The sequence below is a fragment of the Pipistrellus kuhlii genome, unplaced genomic scaffold, assembly GCF_014108245.1.
Source record: "Pipistrellus kuhlii isolate mPipKuh1 unplaced genomic scaffold, mPipKuh1.p scaffold_m20_p_11, whole genome shotgun sequence".
NCBI lineage: Eukaryota > Metazoa > Chordata > Mammalia > Chiroptera > Vespertilionidae > Pipistrellus > Pipistrellus kuhlii.
In genome coordinates, this window is record NW_023425416.1 from 40626975 (window position 1) to 40654037 (window position 27063).

Sequence of the window (27063 nt, forward strand, 5' to 3'; positions counted from 1 at the left end):
GTTGCTTATCACATTTCCAATTAGTTTTTTTTTTTTTTTTTTTTTTTTTTTAACTTGAATAGTTATAGCTCCAGACTATGGGTTTGGGGACACAGCTTTCAGGCCTACTTTGCAAACTGAGCTGATAAAGACAAGACTGTGAACTTTCCAACATTACATGGGCTGCCAATCAGCCTCATGGTGTGTAATTTAATTCTAATACACCTCCTGCTCTTTGGTGCATTTAAAAATAACTTGTTAACACTCTTCCTCTTCTAATTAAGCTAAAATTGCATACACTGTGAAATGTTCTCTCCTTTTCCACACACACACATACGCACACACACACTTGATCAGTAAGTCACTTCTGCATATAGCCTGTGCATCTGAAATTGTCCCCAACGTCTCCTCTCCATCCATACCCAAGATGTCAGACAACAGAATAACTAACCACTGCTCCAGTGTCCTACCTAGGGCCATGGTTGGCAAACTGAGGCTTGCAAGCCACATGCAGCTCTTTGACCCCTTGAGTGTGCCTCTTCCACAAATTACCATGGCCTGGGCAAGACTATTTTGAAGAAGTGGCATTAGAAGAAGTTTAAGTTTAAAAATTTGGCTCTCAAAAGAAATTTCAATCATTGTACTGTTGATATTTGGCTGTTGACTAATGAGTTTGCCGACCACTGTCCTAGGGCCATCCAAAGAGGTAAAATGCCTTTGAAATTCATTCATGTCTGCCTGAATAGTCAGGTCAACATTCCTAGAATAGGGCCTCTAGAATCAGACCGCTTGGTTCAAAGCCCATCTCTGCTACTGACTTACCCTGGACTTTATGTTTTGGTTTCTCTGTGTAAAATGGGGGTAATGACAGGACTGACCTAGGAGAGTAGTAAGAATAGGGTTATCAAATAAAAACAAACAAGTGATTTCATTTATATGTGGAATATAAAACAAAAATAAACAAAACAGAAATAGACTCAGAGATATGGAGAACAAAGGGAGGGGTGCCAGATGTGGAGGGGCATTAGGGTTGGTTGGGTTAAAAAAGGAGAAGGGATTAAGAAACAAAAATTATCAGTTATAAAAACAGTCATGGGGGTGTAAAGTACAGCATAGGAAATACAGTCAATAATAGTGTAATAAGGGCTCATGGTATTAGATGGATACTAGACTTATTGTGGGGATCACTTTGTAAGTTACATCAATGTCTAATTGCTATGTTATGCCCCTGAATATTGTATGTCAATTATAATGAGAAATTTAAAAATAAAATGTTGCTAAACAGAAGTGAAAGGGGATAAATGAACCAAAAATGGCCTGCTGTCCATTATCTGCCTATGTGGGTGTGGTGCTATGTGTGTGTGTGTGTGTGTGTGTGTGTGTGTGTGTGTGTATGCTGATCTTACCAGTTTACTATTTTGGAATCATTTTCTTAAAATGAATCAAGCCAGAAAGACATTCTGGAATCTTGTTTTTTTAAGAGGCATCAGTCACCATTACAACTAACATGCTCTATAGCAGTAAAATGTAACACTCTAATTAAATTATTGTGGTTAGAACCCTCAGATTATAAACTCAGGTGTGTAAGAAATATCACATGTCTTATTTTTCTATAAACCTACTTATTTTTTAATCTGAACCCCTATCCTGCCGGGCTTATGAGAAATTCAGCTCTAATTTTTGGGACACCCTTCCCCACTAACTCCTACGGTTTTACCATTGCTCCAGGTTTTATGCAGAGAAAAGGGGCAAAGGTTTGGGGAGTGCTGGTTCTCGGTTGTCAATGAAGCTGGTTCCCCGTGAGGCCCATTATCCCACTTGCTGCCTCTGCTCAGATCTGCCTCTCCTCTGCTTCCTTGCCTTTGGGGACTTGGAATTATTTTTGGGAGAATCTGAGGGCCAAATGTCTAAATTTGCTTCCTGGTGCACCATGGCTGCTCTCTTAAAACCCACCAGGCCCTCAGCTCCTTGCCTTGGAGAAATAGGCAGGGGCCCTCCTCTCCAGAGACGCTCATGACTGTCACTCCTTTAAGTCCTAGAAATTCTCAACTTCCCATCTTTTTCTTTGCCCAGGCTCTGCTCCTGCTCTTGGCTCATCAGATTTTGGTACCCTATCAACTTGGAGCCTGAATTATTAGCAACTAAATAATTAGTTTGCTTAATCTTCAAATCTTCCCCAGAGAAGGATGCATTTGCATTCCATCTCTCTAATGCTTGAAAGAAAGGGAAGAAGAACCAATTGATTATTTTTTCCCATAATTAGAGGGAATGTTCACATCCTGCAACAAAAGAACATCAGCCTTATTTATATGCATTGCACAGCCTGAAGTATAATAAAGGGAATCACACTTCCATCTGATAGTTTTCTTGAATCTGTGTTCAACCATTTCTGAAATCTCCTAGGTCTGATGGGAGAACAGCTTCTTTCACGGCTAATAGCACTGACAAAATACCAAAAAAGAACAAAATGGCAGACACAGTGCTTATAGTTGGGATGAGATAATGCAGGTCCATATCCTTTATTTGCTATTTTACACCAAAGAGCTCTGAAAAAAATATAATAATAGCTAAATGTCTTTCACGTAGTTTCTAAACTTGATGGGAGGCTACTTATAGTTGTTCCTTATCCCACTTAGGGTGAATATTTATGTTATTTGGCAGAAATATTAATGTGTTTACTTATGGGGATGTCACCTACATCGCCCTTTAGGGTCTCACATAATATCCATCTTACTAGCTTTCTAAAAATGCTCCAAATGTCCAGATTTCTAAATCTATCAGACTCTGGAGGTTTTGAATAGTGTTTGGGAGATAAACATATGAGTAAGTTCCCTGTTCATGATGTGCCTTCGCATGTCCATTCAGGCCAGATCATGGGGAATTACCTAAGGGGGGCATGATGATTCTAGGTACGTGTGTTAAAGAAGAAAAGGCCTTTTTGAATTTCAAAAGCTGGTGGTGGACTCAAAGCAAGGAGGAAGACAGGTTGAATCAGAACAAGGCTTCCTACATCCACACCATCAAGTTTAGCCAAGATTCCCCAGGACTTCAGTGGTTGGCAAACTCATTAGTCAATAGTACAATGATTTGAAATTTCTTTTGAGAGCTAAATTTTTTAAACTTAAATTTCTTCCAATGCCACTTCTTCAAAATAGACTTGCCCAGGCCGTGGTATTTTGTGGAAGAGCCACACTCAAGGGGCCAAAGAGCCACATGAGGCTCTCAAGCCACAGTTTGCCTACCACAGCCCCAGGTGGAAGGAGACAAGGGGACTATGATGTGGAGCAATGCCCATGAGGCTGGGGACCAGTGTGCTGGAGAGCTGGAGGGACCATGCAGACCTCTGAGGTTAAGTCATAATCCAGAGAACACCCACACCTCTTTAGGGTGGCGCCTTCATTTTTCAGCCAATGGGAACAATGTGGAGACTAAGTCAGACACTCTAGATTCTCCAGGATCTATTTATGTGAGCAATCTTGTGTCTTCTGTGCCAAGGAGTCACATCATTCATCCTTTACACAGAGCGCCTGGTGAGAAGCTCCGTCCACAGAGCCCACTGCCCACTGAATTTTAACAAGGAGTTGCCCAGTGCTCCAACAGACATTTCTCAGGCCTCATCTGTTGAAAATGAACCTAAGTCATATTGGCCCGCCATGATTATTGGACTCCTTTGGGAATCAGTAGCTTCCAGTGATCAGAAGCAGATTATGGCTATAATTCTCCCAACAACCTCCCCAGCAGAAATGACCAACACAAGGAAATCTCAAAGCCTTCAAATCATAGAAAAAAAAATTGTTTCAAACTCCCCATCCACATGATCCATAGTCTAAACTGTTATCAGATATTAAGTCAGAATTGCAGTATATTTCACATGTGAGTCTATTCCAGGTAATGCTAGTGAAATGCAAACCAACCCACAACTTGTGATAACTTAAGGTGGTTATGACTCTAGTTTTACATTCTTGTGAGCAAATATTTAGATATCAAAATCATACTTGTCCAAAGAAGAGAATTATTCTGTGATGAGCCAAATCTAAGTTCCTTTCTAAGGAGGAACATTCCTCTTTTTCTTCAGGGGCACATTTACTAACCCAAACATTCAGTACCACAGTTTGTATGCCAACCTTGCTTATTTTCACAATTATTTATTGAGTGATGATTATGTGCTAAGTCTCCAATGGACAATACATCTTAATTTTAAAAATGCACAGAGATATATAATTGCAAAGAGTGATGCCTGCATTTTAAGAAAACGACAGAGAACTTATATTGCTGCAGAGTCCTTTTTGGATAGGTGGAGGGCAGATAGAGAAGGCGCCTCCAAGGAACTGTGAATCAGGCTGAAATATAAACTGTAAGCAGATATTTAGTTAGGTGAAGGGGAAATAGCATTGTAGGAAGAGGGACTATTACACCCAAAGAGTTTTGGTGTGCAGGATAAAGAGGAAGGGGGTGGGGTAGAATCTGAAAGAAGACTCGTTTTTCTGGCTCTCAGCAAGAGGGAGACAGCACAACTTTAAGTTAAACTGGGGGTTGGGAGAATGCTGGGCCTTGGCAGCCACGTGCAGGAATTTGATCTTTATCCTGAAAATTGAAGTCACTTGCCTCTGTAGAGCTTACCTATCAGGACTGAGATCACTTATGTCAACGTGATTTAACCATTTGTTTCAGGAGATACTTGCTCAGAAAGTTAAGACTGTACATCAACGAACAACTTTCCTGTTTGCTTTAGCAAATTCCTGCCAGCCAATCTATCCAGACAAATGCTTGACTTGTCTCTCCCATCAGGACAAGAGACTGCCTCACCTGCAGAAACAGCTTGCTAGTCACACAGCAGCTTATTCATCGGGGCTTGGGTCAAGGTTCTCACCTTGCTGTGCCCACCAGTTCTACACGAGGATGTGATGAACTGTGTCCCAATCAGTTTGCCTTGAAAGACCCAGTATAGGCCCCTGGAGCACAGACCGGAAGCCTGTCAATATCCTCCTTCAGCCTCTCCCTTTTGAGACACCAAGAAGATTCTTTGAAGGCAAAGCTCTCCTGCACTCAATAGGGCTAATTAACTTAGCTTTGCTTGACCACCAGGCTTTCTGATGGTCTTCTGCAAAGTTGGAAGTTGTCAATCTTAAGAGCAAACTGAAAATTTCCAAGAATGTGAGAGAGAGGATCAGTTTTGTGTTTTAATCAGGTTGCAGTTTGATGAGGAGATTGGACAATGCCCCAAATCACTGTCTGGATGCAGTAAGGAGGCTGCTATCCAGGCCAAAAGCAAAAGTAATTATTAATTCTTTATTTCTCCTTGAACACTCCACTCCAATAGCCATCCCCCTCAACTCTACCTTTAAATACCTAAAACTGAGCCTCTTCCTTCACTACAACCTTGGTGTATAAACTTTCATCATTTTTTGAACTGCAATTGCCTCCTATTTGGTCACCCTGAGTACGCAGTTGCCAACTTACACTCTACTCTTCAAACAGTATTAGCAGTGATCCTTCTAAAGTATATGTTGGAATACAGACTGATGTAGCCACAGTGGAAACAGTATAGGGTTTCCCCAACACATTAAACAAGGAACTGCCTTTTGACCCAGCAATCCCACATCTGGGAAGATGTCTGAAAAAAACCCAAAACACTAATTCCAAAGAATATATGCACTCCCATGTTTATTACAGCATTATTGACAATAGCTAAGATCTGGAAACAGCTCAAGTGCCCAACAATATGTGAGTGGATAAAAAAAGCTGTGGTTCATTTTACACAATGGAATACTACTCAGCCATTTAAAAACAAAAGAAAGGAAAATAGGAAGTCTTACCTTTTGCGAAAGCATGGGTGGACCTAGAGGTTATTATGTTAAGTGAAACAAGCCAGTCAGAGAAAGACAAATACCATATGACCTCACTTATATGTAGATTCTAATGAACAAAATAATCTGATGAATAAAATGGAAACAGAGGCACAGATACATGGAACAGACTGACAGCTATCAGAGGGGAAGGGTGTTGGGGGGCTTGATGAAAGAAGGTGGATAGATGAAAAGAAGCATATATACATCACCTATGACACAAAGTGTGGTGATAGCCAGAGGGAAAGGAGGTGGGGAAGAGATGTAAATGGGCAAAGAGGTGGCGAGGGTATGGGGAAAGAAAAAGACTTTGGAGCAATGGGCCCATGACAGAGTGTATAGATGATACTTCATTGAGTTGTACACTTGAAACTTGTATGGTTTTGTAAACCAATGCCACCTCAGTAAATTCAATTAAAAATAAATAAAATATAAATTGAATCATTCAATACCTTCTTCAGATTCTCTAATGTATTTCCATCTAACAAGTCCCCACCTATAAGGCCCAGTGTACTGACTCCCAGATATTTCTTTGACTTCATCATCTACCATTCACCCCATGATTCCCTCTGCATGAGCCATGCTTACCTCCATGCTGGTCTTCGGAAGTATCATGCATGCAGCTCCCTGGGCCTTTAGCTCACCATGCCCTCCACTTGGAACCCACCCACTTCCACCCCCAGATGCCCACCTTTACTTTCTTAATCTCCATTTAAATGGTACTTTACAGAGAGACCCTGCCTAACCCTTTTTTCCAATAGCACACCCCGCTCTCACTTTCAAAATATTGATTCCCACCTGACCTGTTACCTATTTACTTGTTGATTGTCTGCCCCGAGTACATGAAAAGCTTCAGAAAAACAGGGACTTTTTTCTGTTTCATTCACTGCACACATACACATACGTATCCCAGCACCATGCTAACTGTCTGGAACAAGGTAGCCCCACTATCAATATATTTAATGAGTGAATGAATTATAATTAACTTTTTATACAAAATCATTCTTGACCATCCAGTCAATACCTGATTGTGCTGTACATCTTGGCATTTAAAGAACAAAATGGAAATTCCAAACTACCAGGCAGCAGCCGCTTTTGAATTGATCAAGGAACTTGCATCTCTCACACAACACGCAGCTGAAGCTACTGAGTTTCCCAGGAGACGAAAAAGGTCTAAGTAAGAGGCAAGTCCACACTTCGCTACAGCTGTTGCTGCCATTTAATCCAAGGTGCTAACAACTGAAAACAGCTTGCAACTTATGCAATTGTTTAGCTAAAATGCCAACGGAGCCCAGATCACTTCTAAACTGTGTTGGTTCAGTTTAATAAAAAGGAAATAACGGGAAAAGGAAACAACACTAAATGTATGCTAATGTAGCTTTTTATTTCATGAAACCCAGATTATTGCGAACATCAGCTTCAGGAACATTTTATAAAGATATTAAAACAAAAGGCAGTGAGAAATGCAATGCGCACACAAATACCTATTACCAGAAACTCAACTAATTTTTTTGCCCAGTGGAGATATAAAGAACCCCCCCCCCTCCCAAATGGAATGAAAGCAGAGTACATGCATATTGGATTGTCACTCTTCAAAATTTAAACGACACAAGTTAATGATGGAGTACCAAAGATTAATTAATGTGGTAAGTCTAGCTTTTCGATCATTTGCTTGATAAATCGGTGCTCTCGTTAGATTCATAATTTTACCTACTTGAACTCTGCAATCACACCTCTGAATTTTGCTTATTTCTCAGTTAAATAAGATTCTTCTAGAAATCTAAGGACAGTATAAGAGACAGAACTGCCAACACCTACTCCCAGGGGAAATGGAGGAGGTATTTGCACTGAAAGGTTTATAATTACCAGGTACTTTGCCCAATATGAACCATTTAGAAATCGACACTAACATATCAAAGCCCGAGAAAGGGAATGTATCATTGCAAACTTCATTCTGGTTATTTCCCCTACAAGCAGAGAGCAAGCTAAGAAATGGGCCCCTCAAGCCAAAAGAGGTACACAGTTAGAGACACATATATCTAGCATCTTCTAAACCAAACTAATGATACAATGATTTTCAGAAGTGAATTTGGATTATTGCTTTGATTTAAAGGGCCATGCAACACAGTGCTTGTCTTTTATTTTTCTCTCTAAATAATTTAGAATAGATCATGGTTAATTTCAACTTTTGAGAATAAACATTCAGCCTGCATAAAAGATACATCTTTATAAAATAAACATCTTAAATAGCTTCTTTTTCAAAAATAGCTCTGGTATACTTCTGACGCACCTAAACATTTGTGCTACCAATTCCGCAGCTATATTCTCAAAAACTCGCTCAGAGATCACTGAAATATTCGATATTCCTTTGCTGGCAAAACATCAGAGCAGTTATTCAGTCATTACGAGGTTTCAGTAAACCACTGGTTCTCAGGCCCTACCTTGTCTCAGAATCATCCGGAAAGACTCCTTATAATCCAGAAAGAAGACTGGGTGCCACTGGGCGCCAGAGTTTCTGATTCAGCAGGAGGAGGTGGGGCTAAGGATCTGCATTTTAAATAAGTTCTCAGGTGATACTCATGCTGCTAGTCTAAAGATTGCACTTTGAGAACCTCAGCTTTAAACAATTGACTTACACATTCTTTAAAGAGCAACAAAAGCTTCGATTCCAGGCACCACAAGGTACTTAATAAACTCTCTACGATTCTCTGACAATCCTTGAGAAAATCCACTTTTCACTTCCTCTTTTACAGCAACAGTAGTGCCTAGGTTAGAGTCCTGAACACTATTCGCTTAGCGTTTTGGCTTTGCTGGGCCTGGATGGGTGTGTTACCTATTTCTCATAAAAAGGGCTATAATCGCTTATGTGTCTGTCCCCAGACATCCTGGATCTGTAACCCTCCCTAGAACAGACCTGTGCCTTTGGGGGACTAAAAGCCACCGCTACATGTCTCTGCCCAGCAGGTCTATCTCATCCAGGAGGAAGTCCATGTCCTCCCGGCTCACTTGAGGGCTGATCACCACCTGGCGGAAGAAGTTGACCTTCCCCCGGTGGGGCTGGTAGCCCAGCATCAGGCTTCCCTTCTTCATCATCCTCTCCTTAATGGCTGGGGCCACCTGCATGGACAGAGAGGATGGGTGGAGGTGAGTGACCAGAACAGCAAGGCATCACAACTCCTTTTAACCAGTCATTTGATATTTACTGAGCACCTACTGGTGTGGATCCCTTTCCCCAATACACAGCAAGGTCGACACGAATAAAAATCTATCGAGAATTTATAACACATGAGAACTGATTCAGTGCTTTAAATATATGATTTCATTTAATATGATTTCCTAACAACCCCCTGAGGGAGATACTGCTACTAATATGTACATTTATAGATGAGGAAATTGAGGCGCAGAGATTACATAAATAGCCAGAGGTCCCGTGTTCAGTAAAAGCGAGAGCCAAGATTTAAATCCAGGCAGCCTCATCCAAACCCACTCTGAAATATGTAGTGCTGCCTCATTAAGACCAAATCAGGTATCCTCAGGTGTCACGGTCTCAAAAGTGTCAAATGCTACATTCCCAAATTTGTCTGAACTAAAAAAAAATACTCCAGTTCAGGCATCTTGAATATAAAGAAGTATAGATTTGGGAGTGGGGGGGGGGGGGAATACCACAAAATAACAGTCTTGCATTGATAGTCTACCAAGAAAAACACTAATATGGGTATTATGTGTAGGTCTATTTTGAAGACTAACAGTTTATTGGCTTATTAATAGGACATAGGTGAAATGTAAACACTCTGTCTGTTATTAAGAGGCATAGAGTTACTAATAAATTAGGATGTCCATATTTTAAAGATTTCCAGCTAACATGGGAACGGCCCCTGATAATTCAAATGCATACATTTCTCTAAAAGTTTAAGCTTTGGAGAAATTATTCCAATTTAAGAACACATAAGAAAATGAGTCCATTTTCACATCAGCAGTGTGACCACCCAAGAACTAACTTATAAACTTGAAATAGTGAAGTTATTAATTTTTGAAACACCGACTTAAAAGCATTAAGAGTATGTTCTTACTGGCTGGGAAATGCAAGCAAAGGTTTTCCATTTTCATCTTATTTTACTGCTGTAAAAGTTTCTTGGCATGTCCTATTGAATATGTGGAAAGGAAACATAATGAGTTTCCGTCTTAATTTTCTCAGTAAGATGAGACGTAGCTAATCCATAAGGGAGGAATACATTTTTAAATAATACCAGGCACAATGTCCTTTAAAATTCCTAAGGAGTTCGACCAACAGGCATACATGTCAGTTCCCACGAGCCTCTGTGTGATCATCCTACACCTCTCTAGTTTTAAATATACCTACATTTTGCCAGATACCCCCCTGAGAACATGCCAAACTACTTCACTTGACACTCCACATAATCTTGATCTATTCCAAAGCTGATGGAAAAACGAAGGGCTTTTGACCTCTGGAGATATGATGGGTTGGACTGAGCCACAGAGCTTTCTCAAGGGATATTCAAAGATAATCTTAACTAAGTACACTAGTCTTCATGGGCTAGCATTAGAAAATAAATCTTGCAGAACATGGGCTACCTCAGCAAAAACAAACACCCATTAAGCACAATCACATTGCTATTCTAGCAAAAGATTGGGGCCCCCTTAGTCTAATGGGACAGGAAAAGAAAATCTGTGAGCGTAAAAGAAAAAGAAAAAAAGTAAAACAAGGTAAGTCAGAGGTTAAGGAAGGAAGAAAATGTGAGCCATCGTGTCCTATAAATGCCTGGGAATGTGTCACAAACTTTATTCCGAGCTTTTTAGTGATTAAAAAACCAGGCTTAGATAAACCGCTTCCGATCTCTTTGCAAAATTTAGTGACAAATGTTCAGTAGATGCTGAAAGCTGAAGCTAGTAGGTAACTCTGGGATGCCTACGCATATCTGTTAGCAACTCTTGATTTTGAACACTCCAAGCATCAGTTGGGTTTTATTCCAAAGCTCTTAATGCAAGTCTCAGCTGTTACTAGAATTATAAAATCTAGTGAAATTATATGTAAGCAAATGAAAGATTAATGCCATAAAAACCAAGTTGAATCCTTTGGAAAGATTAGATAAAGTCAGATGTGGTAAGAGAACTGTAAAAGCCTTAACATAAAATCTTGAGAGTCCAGGCTGGTTCTGCACACAGATGGCTACACAGGTGCCCGTAGACTCACACCACTTAAAGAAACTGGCGCTGGACACAACAGGTGATGTCTCAAGGATGTAGTTATGAAAACAGTGGAGGCCCTCTAACCATCAGACATCTACTCAGGGAAAGCCGCACTTGCTTTTGGAAAGCATTTGGAAATCTTCATTTGATGGGGAAGTAAGGGACGGAACGGAGACAACTTTTCCATCAAAGGTGGGGAAATAAAGGCACATAGATAGATGCGTTTTAAGTTAAGATGTCTGGGTGATGTATACATGGCATGTTTTTCTAGGGTAATTTGTTTTAACTGGCCAATCCCTATCACCTTAGGTAGGAGATTTCTGGTGCGGATGTGGATGTGAGTGTATACATATATACACTAGTATGTATATATACCGAGTGGCCAGATTGTTATGATCGCTGAACGCATAGTAATCTGGCCACTCAGGGTATATCCTATATAATAAAAGGCTAATGTGAAAATTGTCCCTTTGACCAAGAATTTGACCAGCAGGCAGGCCAGCTAACCACCCATGTCCCCTTGCCCTGGCCAGACTGGCCAGACCCCACCCATACACAAATTCATGCACCTGGCCTCTAAAATACACACACACACACACACACACACACACACACTGAGTGGCCAGTGTATGTACTAGTATGTATAGTATGTGCATTCATGTGTGTGTACAACCCCATGTGATTTAAACATCTAACCCATCACTTGTCATTCATGGCTCTTAAAATCCTTATTTTTGGTCACAGAGCAATGCAGAACTGTGGTATGACTGAGGCCAATGACAAAGGCACATTTATTTTTAATTTAAAGAACAAAAAGCCTCTTGATGTGAACTGAAAATAGGGGAGAAAAGCACAATAGTGCCAGTGCTGATCAATATTGGGAAGCCCTGGCTCACTAGGGATAAATGTCTGGCCAGGAAAATCAGAGACTATCAATCTTAGAGCACACAGATTGCGGTTCTGTAGAATTTTTTTCTTTTTTCTTTTTAGGGGGGGAGGGCATAAAAATTCCCTTCATATTCATCTCCATCCTCCTCTAGCTACTTAGGGGATAACTGGCCCTGGCTTATAGCCAATTTTAAATTTAAAACAGGCATGTGCTCAAAGCTAATTTGCATTGTCTATTTCTGACTACCTTTCTATACCTCTATCCTTCAGAGCATTAGAATTTTGATTTCAGCTCGTTGATGTGCCAGAGGCTCACGTGAGGCAATCTTCAAAAACAATTCTGTTCGGATTGCATTTCTTGTAAGCAAAAATATGTTCTAATGTGAGCAAGGAAGGTTAAAGGAAAGATGGCCCCTCAATATTTCAATACAAAGGTATTTTTTATCTTTACATTCTTGCTCTTGTGTAAGGCATAAGAATATTCTTCCATGGGCAAAAACAATGGCAAAAGAACCAAACTTCTCAGCCAAGTTTTGTCACTGACTTTCACAAATTATAAATAAATGACTCAATATCTAAGTGGCCCAGGGAACCAATTAAGTGCAGGTTTGACAACACCACACACATTTTATGTGTGTATACATGAATATCAGATGAATTCCTAGAGGAAATTACTCCTAGGCAAGAGGGGAAGGCCTTCCTTGTCCATGAATACTTCATGGGGAAAGAAAAACACAAGCAGCACCAAGGTCGATATTCATTAAATTTCTGTCACAAGTTATAATTGTAGTAGCAGCAGTGGCTCTTGTTAACAAATATTGTACCGACTCCTTACAATCTGCAAACTGCCTTCCCATGTCTGATTCCTGCAAACTCAAATTAAAGCTTATCTGAAAGGAACCCATGCTTGTGCAATGTAGGGAATGAGACTATTGTCATGAACAGCCAGTTTGGGGCCTTCACCCTTAAAAATATATCAACGACCATCTCTCATGTATAAAGCTCCAGGCACAATCCAGGGCTGGGTAACTTGAATATCTTCTTTTGCTGATCACAGCAGAGAAACAGCCCTAATCCACCAGGATGGAATATTCATTCACAGGGGAGAGGAAATATGCACAAACTAAATGTGAGTACCCAAAGAGCATCCCTAAATGGAACATGCATGGAGGAAAGCAATTTGGCAGGAGTGAGATTGCTTTCCGGCTCTCAATTATTTTACTGCTGGTTTTCCTTCGAATTGTAAATCAAGTTCTTCTCTCATGCCTCAGTGCGCTGGTCCCCGCATCTTAAGTGGAGGAGGATCCTGACATTTCTATCTGGTTGCACAGAAACCTAATCAACACGTTTCTGTAGGATTGCTGTCCCCTTCCCCACCCCGTCAATAATGTTCCAGCAATGATTTAGTCACTTAAACAGAATTTTGTTGTCACACCCTGCAGCACAAAATAGCATTTGATATTTAAAAGTTGTTTGAATCCACAGGGAGGGAAAAATAAAGCAATGCTCTCATTCTAACCAAGTATAGTCATTTAATAACAAGTAACTGACCAGGCACCATAATTGCCTCTTTATCAAAACAAAATTGCTATATCCATAAAAAGACATTTCTTTTGAAAAAAATGTGCTACATATTTAATGTTAGCAGCAATATATATTTCTAAAACTATCCATGAGGAAGTAGTTTTTTCCAATGCATTCCATAAATACTTTTGTGAAATACCGTAAAAGTAAATTACGAAATAAAACTGAATTACTAAAGAAAAATAAAGCCCAGTTTTGATCTTCTTTTTTATTTTTTTAAATGTTTTTATTGATTTCAGAGAGAAAGGAAGGGAAAGGGAGAGAGAAACATAGAAACATCAATGATGAGAAAGAATCATAGATTGGCTGCCTCCTACACACCACCTACTGGGGATTAAGCCCAAAACCCAGGCATGTGTCCTGACTGGGAAATGAACTGTGACCTCCTGGTTCATGGGATGACTCTCCACCACTGAGCCAAATAGGCTGGGCTGTTCTTTTACTTTTAAATTCAACTAATTATGCTGTTATTATAAAAGCTTCTAAATAGTAACTCTATTAAATCCTCGATTTAATTCCAAGTTCTTTCCAACATTGACATAGTACATTTTTTTCCTTTAAAAATTAAGACAGTTGTCAATCATCTTGGTAGTTTGGTTGGAGGAGAGGAACTGGGAAATGTGGTGGGGGTGGGGGTTGGGGGGAGTGCTAGGGGAAAAGCCTTCTCTTAAAATTAATAGATTGTGTGCATGGATATTTCCATTATGTTCTAGAAATTTCTATATGTTGTGTAAAATATTTTGTAAGTAAGTGCAAGTATTTTTCAGAATCTAGAAAAATTTTATAAGTTAAAATTTACTTTGTTGGATACATGAAAAGTCATATAGCGAAAAGGTCATTTGTCCCCATATTCATGAGCTTGTGTCCAAAATGGAACAGTCTCATTGTGCTGACCTGTCACTTACATTTTTATCAAAGGAACACTGAAGTGCAATATTGTTTCCCAAATGTGCCTGAAGGTATAAATCACCTGGATTCAGGCCCCAATCCAGAGCTAATGGATTTGAATCTCAATGAGATAGGCTTGGTGGTCTATATATTTACCAGGCACCTCAAGTTTTTGTAATCATGATGCAAGTTTGGGAACAAGGAGAATGACAGCCTCTTAACTAGGACTCTGGGAGAGGTGATGGAAGGTGGGAGGTGTTTTAGACAGGAAAAACAATTTCGAGAGAGGATGGAGATAGAGATTGGGAATCTCTCCTCCTCAAACTGCTTATGTCAATTCAATAGTAAAATAAATCAGTGACCTTCAAAGAATTTACCAGTCAACTTTTCTGCTAATCATAAGACCTGATAAAGTGTTCAAAAACATTTACCCATGGCTCAGGAAACAAGAAAACTCTTTGTTTTGACTGTTTAAAGAATCCATTTGCCTCTTTCAATATATTTCCTATTCCTTACCTGTCAAATTCTTTTCTTATTTCTCTGCACAACCTTCAAGCATTCCCCCTGATATCTGTTCCCTATAATTTAGAAGTGAGCTGCATTGGTATAAGTCTCCCAAGCTTAAATTATGTAAAATTGGTGTCCTATAGCCCATGAAATCATATGCAACTAAGAGTTCATTTCAGCTTGGCAAAACATTGAGAAATAGGCTGCACTTGGACTAGATGGACCTTTTCTCAAATATAGATTTTTAGCCTTATTGTCCTCTAAAAGATATTGCAAAGTCAGACGCATACAAAAAGAAAAGTCCTTCAACCCGAGTCCTTCAAAACTGCCCTGTTTTCTACCCTTTCCAACACAGAGGAGCAAAGCCACAAAAACAAAGTTTCAGATCTCAGCAAGACCCAAGAACGCAGCTTCCCATTTGGTGTTACAACACAGAAATGACGATGACAGCAATTCCAATCACCCTAATGTCAGCCATATATTCAAGGCAGCAGAAATGAACAGTCATAACAATAAACCAAACTGACTCGAAAGCTGTAGCTGAAGGAGGGACACAGTCAACGCTATGCACACGCTATAAAGCAAACATCCAATACTCCGTTGTGCCACAGCAGCTGTCTGAGCTGATAGCTCCTCAGGAACGACTGTGGGCCAACTCCCAGGTTTTAGCCTGTGCTGGGAGATCCCTAGACTGTTCCTTACAAGGACATGTTATTTGGCAATTTTCTGCCATGGTTCGTACCAGTTCTCTAGGAGGCACATGGAAAGGAGTCTCAGCATGTTTGCATTGTTGCAAGGACTTCAGGGTGCTCTTTGCATGTATGTCTGAAGGTCAAAGTTAGCAATGTTTCATAGTGCTCACACGAAGCCTGCCCAAAAAAGACTTACATTGCCCCAAAATGCCATCATGCTACTGTGGGAAAACACTGATCCGGAGCCCTGAGTCAGGGGATTCCTCTTACACTGTGTCTGGGCACTCCTGGAGAGTTATTACTCTTGCTTTGGTTTGGAGCAGATAACTAAGCTGATGGGTGAGCAACGTGAATGCTATCTTCAGAGACAATATACTATCTCGTCGTTTTCCTTCAATTCTTTTTGTTCTTGTTTTTTTTTCTTTTTCTTTTCCCCCACCTTGCCTGAAGTATGATTGACGAATAAAAATCATATACATATACAGTGTACAATGTGAAGTTCCAACAGGCGCATACATTGTGAAATGATTCCTCCCAGATTCTTAACCTATTCAGAGAGTATCCCTCGGTCTGAGAGGAGGAAATGGGACAATCTCAGATTTCTCCCTAGGGCCTCTGGGCAGTGGGCCAATGTTTCTAAATGCTGCATCTGGCCGGTTTAGCAGGGACACAGCTTGGAGGCCCTCATGGTGGTCCTAGCATTACTGCTGACTCCAATCTGGACCAGATTCCCGAGTTTTCAGCCTCACAGATGCTACACTACACCTCATCCACACTTAGTGACGGGAACATTCTAAAGAGGGTGAAAATTCTGATTCCTTTTCCCCCAGTTTTCTCAGAGTAACTTTCCCAGAGAATCCTATTCCCTTTCGATTTTTGGCAATGGGCAATTAGCAGCTGTAGTCTGTCTTTGGACTCATTCCATAGCAACAAGCCTCTAACAGCCAAGGAGGCTGTGTGGGGCATATATACAAAAACCCCCATAGTTACTCAGGCACAGGTGTGGGAAGTGTTCCTGGGTTTGGCACAGCAATATTTTTAAAGGGACAAAGCTGCCCATTAGGCTTGGAGACTTAACTTCCTGAGTAGTGGAATATTGGTGTTTATAGTAGTTTCTGAGGCGTGACCAGGCAGGGAGTGAAAAGGGAAGTGATTCATGGTGTAGGCTCTGTTCTGACAGACAGCTTGCCCTGCACAGCTCGCCAAGTCATCTGAATTCTGTTCCCAGGGAGATGCCCACCAGCCTAAACCTACCCTCCTGGCACCGCCTACATGCACCCGTCCGTCCATCGCATCCTTGTCTCATTTATAGTTTTCTTGCACTGATTATATGCTTCAGGAGTAAACTGAAGTTCAAAGGATTTTTTTGACCTTTTTGGGTTGAGTACAGATTCTCGTTGTCCACCCAATGTTAGTCGCATACATAGGACCTACACCTACCTCTACCCCTGGCTTTTCTTTAAATCCCTATTCATAGTAGTTTTTATATTATTTCACTACATTTTATTCAGCTTGAGTGCGTCCCAAAATGCCTTGTGTTTCAACCTCAGAGGCAAAACCTGGGCTTTTAAAGTCATGTGTTTCATGTAGCTTGCTTTACTTATATTTTTTTTTAACTGAATCACAGAGAGCGACCATGAGGATATTTAAAAATAATGATCATTCCTGTATTAGTCATAAAAATACTGAGAAAATGCTAAGTGTCAGGTGTTTCTCACTGAAATCGGTATAAATTCTTGTAAAAAGTTTTTTGTGTGTATGTGTGTTTTGTTTTTGTTTTTTGTTTTTTTGTTGTTTTTTTTTTACAATGAATGCTGTAAATATTAAGCAATAGCTTTTAGGCTTGCACATGTCGAGCAAATTAACCAAGTGAATTATATATGTTATGTATCTGCTTTTAATTTTGTGTCTATAGTTATTTCATGTACAGTTTTAATATTTATATAATTAGACCTACCAATTATATACATTTTTTCCCAATATTGGTGTTATACTTAGAAAAACCTTATCTACACCAAGATTAAATAAGTATTTGTGTGTGGTTTTTTTCTGATTTGATTTGACACTTAAAACCTTTAATCCATTTGGACATTCCATTTGTATCTTGAATAAATTAGAGCTACCTTCCCTAAACTACTACATTAAACCAGTAGTCTCAACACCTTTGATGGAAGAAGCCTGTCTCTCTCTTCCCCCTTTCCCTCCCCCCGCCCCCCCAGCATGTATTGGAACAGATAGGATCCCTATGGCTACTTGGGCCTTGGCTTTCTATTCTGTAAGATTGACAGGTCTACTCTGAGAGTAACCTGAGCTGCTGTGTTTATTCTGGTCTATAAAATACTACAGTGCTTGAGAGGGGAATGCCCTTGTTAATAGCCATCCTTTTCAAAAATGTTCTCACCTATGGGTCCCCACTTATTCTCTTAGATGGTATCTGGAAACATTTTGACAAGTTTAAAAAAAACAACAACAAAACCCTGTTGATATGATTAGAATTCTATTAAGCCTGTATTCATTAGGGGAAATTAATCTTCTCATCTCCAAGTTATCATGCTTTTTCAATTTCTGAATCAGGTGGTTTTTAAAAAACACAGCTGCAGCTTCCTTGGCACTCCCCTCAGAGAGAGCTCCTGGGTTGGAGAGGATGTGTGGAAGGTCAGCTAGCATTTGGACGCAGTGGCCACTCTATGGCTCCAAGGGAGGTTAGGAGAGTGGAGCAGGGGAGCAGTGTGCAGCTGGTTTTCAGGACTCGCTTTTTGAAGTCCACCAATTCTGAGCCCACCTGCTATGATGAATCCCTGGCACCTGGAGAGGCCCCAGGTGGGTGTTCTCGTTGATCATCCCAAACGAGGTCCCAGCCAAGGGCCAGCATCAACCAGCAACCATCGGAGTGAAGGAGCATCTGAAAGACTTCCAACCCAGGCTGCTGAATCACCTTCAGCCAATTTGGTCTTCTCAGATGAGGTTCCAGCCACCCAGCCATGCTCCTCCCCAGTGCTGTCTGAGTTCTATCCCACACAATCCCAGAGCGAAAAACAATGGCTGTTTGAAACTGCCACATTTGCACTAATTTGCAAAACAGAAATCGTTATGGCAACACTGGGGTTTTCTTGTGGCCATAAAATTTTATGTTTTTCTTCTGTTGCTACTATGCTTCATTTAAGTGAATTGTTGGTTATTTAATGTATTTTTTGCTATTGTGGTGATGAAATTACTCTGACTAAAAAGCTGCCTTCTGATATAAATTTCAAGTTTCTAGTTCCTCGTTTCTCACTCTTTTGTGCAAGGAAAAAAAAAAACTTAAGATATTCAACTTTGTGCATCTACGATAGCAAATCATTAAAAGTTTTTATTTGCTGTCCTTGGGTTTATAGATACACAATCGCACACTAAAATGGACGCATTTGGGCCTTCTTTTAAATATTTAAAGCCAATGTTTCTTCCTGATGGTCGCACTGCCTGGCACTCTCAGAACAATAGGAACTCAGCAGATGATCTAATTTGTTCCTGAGTTTTAGGAGAAGGCTTTTCATGTTTAACATATATATTCATTTTATACATCACACAAGCAAACAAAACCAAGAGATGACTCTAAGCCTTATCATTTATTTGAAAGCTCCTTCGACATGTACTTTTTCTTTTAAATTGTGTGTTATTTGCTCTCTTGCTCCATAATTTTTGGATTACTTTCCTTACTTTCTTGTTCAGAGGTTGACAGAAAGTGATGACACTGGTCTTTAAGGCTTGCGTTTGCTTAATTAGCCTTTGAAACAATGAAGTGGTGCTGAATGGAACACTAACATGGAATCCATGCAACACACTATGCGCTACGCTGGCTGACTAATCCATTCCCTCAGACAGTTTTTGCACGTCCAAAATTGCTACTTAAATTAAGTTTTCCAACCTGTGCGAGTGGATTATTGTGTGGCTTCGGGAGATAATCCTCTCATCCTCTAACACAGTTGTGACCCAGTTTGGGGAAATATCTTTAATATCTTGTTCGGCTCCACTGACCTCCAGGCAGAACACTCAGAACTATCTGCATTTACCAGACAACTTTCATCTTCGGGCTCACAAAAGGGCTCGCTTTCTTTAAAAAGGAAATTGAAACCTGTATCATCACAAGGCAGCCTTTTAGGTGATTTTTTACTTTCCATTTCAGAATCCCCACGAATAGAGGGACAGCGATCTGGAATAAATGAAGAGCCTCTGAGCAGTGCGTAAATCAAAGTTGTTGACAGGACCTGTTCTCACCTCACCATTGATTGTCAGGTCATAGGCTCTCACCCTCCCAACAAAAGCAGAAACACTTACCCTAACTGGTTTGGCTCAGTGGATAGAACGTCGGCCTATGGACTGAAAGGTCCCAGGTTTGATTCCGGTCAAGGGCATGGACCTTGGTTGCGGGCACATCCCTAGTAGGAAGGCATGCAGGAGGCAGCTGATTGTTGTTTCTCTCTCATGGATGTTTCTTACTTTCTATCCCTCTCCCTTCCTCTCTGTAAAAAATCAATAAAATATATTAAAAAATAAAATAAAAAAAATAAACATGTGTGTGGAAGGTGCGGCCAGGCTGGGTTGCCTGAACCACACACAGAATGATGAGCCAGTTGGAAGGAAAGAGGGGTTGTGAAGCACCTACACAAAGTGATAACTCTGAGATTTTACTTTCTGTTTTTTAAATCCTCACCGAGGGTATTTTTTCCATTGATGTTTAGAGAGAGTAGGAGGATGGGGGGAGAGAGACAGAGATATTGGTCATTATTTTGGCATAGCTCAAATGGTATAAGAAATGTAGAAATACTCTTCTGTAAAATTTGGGTATTATTTATGCTTAAGGAGACCTCTACCTTATCACAGAGTAGGGGAGAATTTTAAGGCAAGTGAGATTGCTCTGAAGGGATAGATGGCTGTACGCTTGAATAAACATGTGGGGGAGGGAGGATAGAACAGAGAAATGAGTTCATCCTAATTAATGTTAACAGTTCTAGTGGTGGGTGGAGACAGTAGTATTGTCACCAGGCCTTGAATCACGCTGTGTAGTGTTTCTGGAATGTGGACAACATGCTCTGGAATCATCTGGAGATGTTTGTTAAAATTACAGATTTTAGGACACCAGTCATTGCAGACTTAGTATACATTCATTGCCTAAGGGCGTGGAAATAACAATATTTACCAAAGTTTCCTCATGATTATGATACAAGCCAAGTATGGGAGTCTCTTTATTAAAGAAACATGAAGACCGTGAGAGATCAGTCATCACCGCTGGTATTTTCATGGAGGCATGCAAAATAGCACCAGGGCATATCTCACTGGGAATACGGTGACAGATGGGCTGACATTTCTGAAGAGAAGCTTTCCCTTTCTATTTTGTTCCTTTTTCTCAGCTGAGAACAGTACCTAACCCTGGGTCATCTGGCTTTTCATACTCAGGATACCAACAAATCAAAATGAGGTATAATTTTGGGATGCAAGAAAGAAATTGTCATTAAAATACATAATTGTTAATAAAATTGCCATTGAAATAGTTGAGGGGGGCGAAGTCAGATCTATCACCTATACAAAAATCACTTTCTCTGAATTTAGTGTTGTGTTTTGGTGTTCCTGAGGGCCAGCAGTGCAGTGGAGTGAATGTGAAACAGTGTCAGTGTGAGTTCCAGCATTAAAGGGCCATAATCAATAAAAAAAAAAAAAAAAAAAAATAAAAAAAATTTTAAATGGGGAAAAAAATAAACATTAGAGCTTAAAAAAATAAATAAATAAATAAAATAAAGAGCAGGACGTTACTTGGGTACTGAAAAGAGCCCCCAGTGAAAGGGTGTTACTTAGGCCATTCTTCATCCTCACAGGCCCCTTTGGGTATCTTATGAAATTACAGCAATTGTATGGGGATGGCTCCACAACATGGCACTTTTTAAAAATATCTATGTATAGATATATATTTTTTATTGATTTCAGAGAGGAAGAAAGAGGGAAAGAGAGATAGAAACATTCATGATGAGAGAGAATTATGGACCGGCTGCCTTCCGTAAGTCCCCTACAGAAGATCGAGCCCACAACCTGGGCATGTGCCCTTGACCGGAATCAAACCTGGGACCTTTCAGTACACAGGCTGGCACTCTATCCACTGAGCCAAACCGGATAGGGCAACATGGCACTTTTCAGGTTCCTGCGTTTTCCTCTTTGCCCCTCACATGATTTTTATCATCACGGCCCACGCCGGATGATTGCCTTGCACAAGAAGTAAGTAGTCATCAGTTTGAATCGGGCTTGGTGACGTGGATGTTGACAGCCAAGTGATCACACGTGGAACCAGGCCTGGGTTCCCTCCCAGGGATTTTAGCACCCAACTCATCAGGTTATCTAAAAGTTTTCTTCCCGCCTGGAGCTACCTCAAATATGTTATGAAAAAAATTCAGTCTCCTTGGCTTCTGACAATAATGAATTAACTGTAGATAGAGCTGTCAAAATGAAGGTATGTTTAGCTATCTGAATAATCCAGCAGGAAGGGGAGGAGGAAGTAAGAAGACTAAAATTAAGTAGAGTCTGAAACCAAACACACTTAATAATTCTGGTAAAGGATACATTTTTATCTATTCATACATTTCATTGGACAGTTTTACAGAATCCTCAAATCTAGTTTCTTTTTAAGGAGAGTCTCCAATATATTTTCTGAACCAAGTACACTTTTCAATATTTTAAAACAACATTCATTTATCATTTCCTTTGTAATGAAAACTCTAGACATGGCCATATCTAAGAGGATGAGGAACAAAGATTTGCATATGGGGGCACAGGATTCATACATTTCTGCTGGCCTATCATATTCTGGAATATTTTCTAGTCATTACCCATCTGTCCACTCCACTCACTGAACCTGGATTTCAGTTTCTGTCAGAATTGTGACCTATGGTTTGAATTGTCTGTCTTCGCCAGGAAGTCAAAATGAATTTGTTCCTGATTCACAGCACCAGCTAGTGCACTAATGATGGGTCTGGCAAAGCTTCCTGTCAATCACGCAGAAAGGCTTCCTGTCAAAACCACCCCCAAAATATTGACTGTGTGGCTTGCATAAACAGTGTAACAATATGCTCACCTGATCACTCATTGGATGGTGAAAGGTCCAGTCATTTTTGAAGCCGAAGAAAGGGAGTTAGGGCAGTCACAGAGGGATGGATTTGTGTTTTCCCTCTTCTTCCTGGACCAAAGCAATGGTGCAGAGACTATGGATTGATTTGGAACACCATCTAGTGAAGGATTTGAGGAAGTGCACCAACATAGAAAAATCCCAGGCCAAATTCTGATTCAGTAGATTCAGCACATCCTTTCGGACTATTTCAAATGGTTCTGAGATAAAGACAGTGTGATTTTTTTTTTTAAGTTAGTGCAAAAACAAAACAGAATGGCTAGTGTTCAGCTGATTGCCTCGCCTGTCTCTTTGGATAGAATGGCCAGTTTCCTCTCTTAGCATTTTCCCATTTACGACTGTACAGTCAGCATGTAAGAGAGACTCCATGGGGTCAGCCCAATCAGTAGGCTACTTTTGCCAGAAAGTCAGCATCTTGGAATAATACCAACGGGTTTGGAAAGAACGATGCCAGGGCACTGGATTTGCAGACACCCATCTATCAGCCATGGTGTTTTCAGTTAAACAGTGTATGTGTCAGAGGCATTAGCTGTCAAAAGTTAAACATTTTTTTTCTGGTACTCGATAGCTTTTAGCACCAGAAAAATCAGTACCAACGTACCTATTTCACAGTGTGCTGCACACAAAAAGCACTCAATAAATAGAACATTCAATAACTAGAGGTGGCAGCAAGAATCTTTAACCAGGGGAGAAAGTTGAATATAATTCAACTATTCAATTTTGAATTCTTCTATAGAAAGCGGTGTCATTTATTTCCTCCTTTCTCCCTTTTGAACTTCTCAACTCCACATTTCAGCATCATCCCCTTCTTGGTACGTTGATATATGTGCTCTCAGCATTGAATAAATGACATGTGCAGGGATGGGGGTCAGGGAGAGAGAGAAAGCAAAATGACAACAAACAATGAGTATCTTCTTCAAACTAATTTGTCTTCAGCCTGACTCAAAAATAAGTGCTATTTCATTTGCCTGACTTGGAGAGCTCATTTTTAATTTACAATGACCATCATGCTCTGATAGAACTTCTAACCAACAAAATATTATATATTTTATGTATTTTTGGAAGGTACAAGATATCATCTGCACCACAAGGCCAACTTTGGTAGCAAATGTAAGAGGATGTGTGTTTTGGTGGAGAAAGAAGTAAGGAGCTATTTTTTAGGCAAGTTAAATATATCAAGTGAAACAGAAAAAAAAATGTCCTCCAGATTTCGAATGAAGATATCTTGGGAAAATAGGTTGATATGAAAACTTAAAGAGAAATTATTTGAGGGGTTATCCCCCAATCTATTTTTGCTACAGTTGACCCATTGACTAAGAAACTCAGATTTCTGTTGCACTGGCACCCCCCAATGGTCTTACAATTCCACTGCTCACAGTTTTAGAGTAAAGCCCTTGGGAAACTTTATCACCGGTTTTGGCACAGCCAACCAAGGAATGAATGGTGATGGGTCAAACAACTCAACAACAATAAAAGATGCTGATGACTGTCTGAGTCAGATAGGCTGACGTTCTGAAATGAAACCCAGCTGGCTGAAGGCTTCTTAAGGCTTCCCAAGGCTGACCAGCCAGGTCACTGAAATCTCGTCATTCAAACAAGGTTGTGCTTTCTCACTTCACAAGCAAAAAGGCACCTGACTGAGTTCTTCACTGAGAAACTTTAGCAAAAGATGCAGCGCTGATGTGGACCTGCTCATCTGGCTTTCAAAGATAATTTTAGGGATGTTACCAATGGGTTTTCCTCCTTTTAAGTTTAACGGAGGCCATGTTCACAAATGGAGTAGTAGCCCAGGTTGGCATGAGACAAAGCTTAACTTTCTTCCACTTCAGACGTGCAGGCATTGCCTCTGCCTATGTGACAGTGGCAAGGGCCAATGTAAGCACAAAATCCACCTAAGTGGGGCGCTTTGCATGGTGGTGTAGAAACCTATGGTCCAAGGTGACAGGGGAAGAACAGTGGTGTCTTTGCCACAGCCCACCTCAGCTTTAGACAAGACTTTGCTTCTCAGATGACTATAGTTACTGTGATGATAGCCCCAGCAATGAGCTCGACATGGGACACTATTTGGTTTTTAAGCCATCAGAACCACTCTCAAGGAATTGTGACTCTGTCCCTCTTAACCTCTTTCTCTTAAACATCTGATAGCTACCGGAGATGAGTGAGCGCACACCCCATACAAAATGCCAGGAGTGTAAAAGTAGCAGGAGTGTCTAAAGCAGTGGTTCTCAACCTTTCTAATGCCTCAACCCTTTAATACAGTTCCTCATGTTGTGGTGACCCCAACCATACAATTATTTTCATTGCTACTTCATAACTGTAATTTTGCCACTGTTAATGAATCATAATGTAAATATCTGTGTTTTCCCATGGTCTTAGTCAACCCTGCTAACGACCCACAGGTTGAGAACCACTGTTGTAGAGCATAAGACCATCAGAAAACACATGTATTTACATTACATTCATTAACAGTAGCAAAATTACAGTTATGAAGTAGCAATGAAAATAATTTTATGGTTGGGGGCCACCTCAACATGAGGAACTGAATTAAAGGGTTGAGGCATTAGAAAGGTTGAGAACCAATGGTCTAGAGGAAGTTTCCCTGGCTGTTAGATCAGGGATGGGTTTCCAGGATATGGTGGAGTCCAAAGATTTGTTTGTCAATATTTAGAGATATCAATGACACGTAAAGAAATGTGTTCTCTCTATTAATGTTAATAGAATAATTAATTCTTAAAATCTCAAAAAAGAAGTGTTAACAAAGATAGATGGAAATCCAACTAGTGTAAGTGGACGACACACCATGGGGGGCCCCCTCAGCATAGTTAAGAGAGAACCCCCATTCTCACCAGTGTAGAACCCCTCCTCCACCATCACTACACACTTACGTATTACATTTTAAGTATATTCTGATTCCTTAAGGAAACTCGAAATAGGCGTCTTCTCAAACTGACTTCTCTTTAAAAACAACTGTCACTGGCAATAGATGAATGCAATGTTTTCTCTTATTGGTGAGACAGTGATTTATTGCCTCTTGATATCAATCTGCTAAGTAACCTCGTGAAATATTAACCACACTCCAAAGACCCACCCATGATTGCATGCAAGTGGAGGGAAATTGCCTTCAGACTGTGTGAGTGGAGACAGCTCCAATTTACATTACCTGCTCCATGCATAACAGCGTTTTTTGTCTGACATTGAGGTTTGATTCAGAAACCCTTCTTCAAAGGAAGCTTTCCTAGTTCCAAATACATCTTTGAAAACACTGTTAACAGGTTTGCATGCATTTTGCTTATTTATCTTGATTAATTGGAGGGTTTTCTTACTGTTTATTTTTAAATTTTCATAATTTTTTAAAAAGGAAAACAGAGTATAATTCTGTCTCAGGTAGTCATTTTTTTCCTTCAATCTAAAAAGAAACCAAATTACTTCTGCTAAGGAAGGATGGTTTCTCATAGGAGAAGGATTAATGAAAAACCCTTTCCCACCCACCACCATTGAGTTCATCCAACAACAAAAAAAGACTAACAGACCTTAAAGCAGTGATTCCCAACCTTTCTAATTCTGCGACCCTTTAATACATGGTCTTTGGCGACCCTGCAAGTGTCGCCAGATTGATATCACAGAAGCAATAAATCACTGAGAACCACAGCTGTAGAGCCTAGGACCATGGTTGGCAAACTGTGGCTCGCGAGCCACATGTGGCTCTTTGGTCCCTTGAGTGTGGCTCTTTCACAAAATACCATGGCCTGGGTGAGTCTATTTTGAAGAATGGCATTAGAAGAAGTTTAAGTTTAAAAAATGTGGCTCTCAAAAGAAATTTCAATCGTTGTACTGTTGATATTTGGCTCTCTTGACTAATGAGTTTGCCAATCACTGGCCTAAGACTGTCGGAAAACACAGTTATTTACATTATGATTCATTAACAGTAGCAAAATTACAGTTATGAAGTAGCAACAAAAATAAATTTTGTGGTTGAGGATCACCACAACATGAGGAACTGAATTAAAGGGCTGCGGCATTAGAAAGGTTGAGAACCACTGCCTTAAAGGATAGCTGCTTAGTCCTTCCCTTGAGCAGTACTTAAATGCATCCTCTTAACCCATGTTTACCGGGGGATGAGGCTTTCAGGAGGCCCCATCTGACACTAGGTGATAATTTGAAGAAAGCAATATGAATCCAGTAGCCCCACTATAAACTACCACAAGAAGCAAACAATGAAAACCCCATTTGCTTCTTAACCATTAAACCTATAAAGACATGCATTCCTATGCGAGCTTTTGCTAATTCATAAATTGCAGGAAAGCAGCCTAGGTGGCCTCATTTA

The 27063-nt window shown here is 40.2% G+C and overlaps 1 protein-coding gene across 1 annotated transcript in view; it reads right to left on the bottom strand.

Annotated features, from left to right (window-relative positions):
• Positions 1-8748: 8748 nt before the first annotated feature.
• GADL1 (glutamate decarboxylase like 1) overlaps positions 8749-27063 on the bottom strand; it is a 108042-nt gene continuing 89727 nt past the window's right edge. The window contains exon 14 of the mRNA XM_036431680.2: positions 8749-8942. Coding sequence (XP_036287573.2) covers positions 8769-8942 — 174 coding nt within the window. The 3' untranslated portion in view covers positions 8749-8768. The remainder of the gene's footprint in view (positions 8943-27063) is intronic.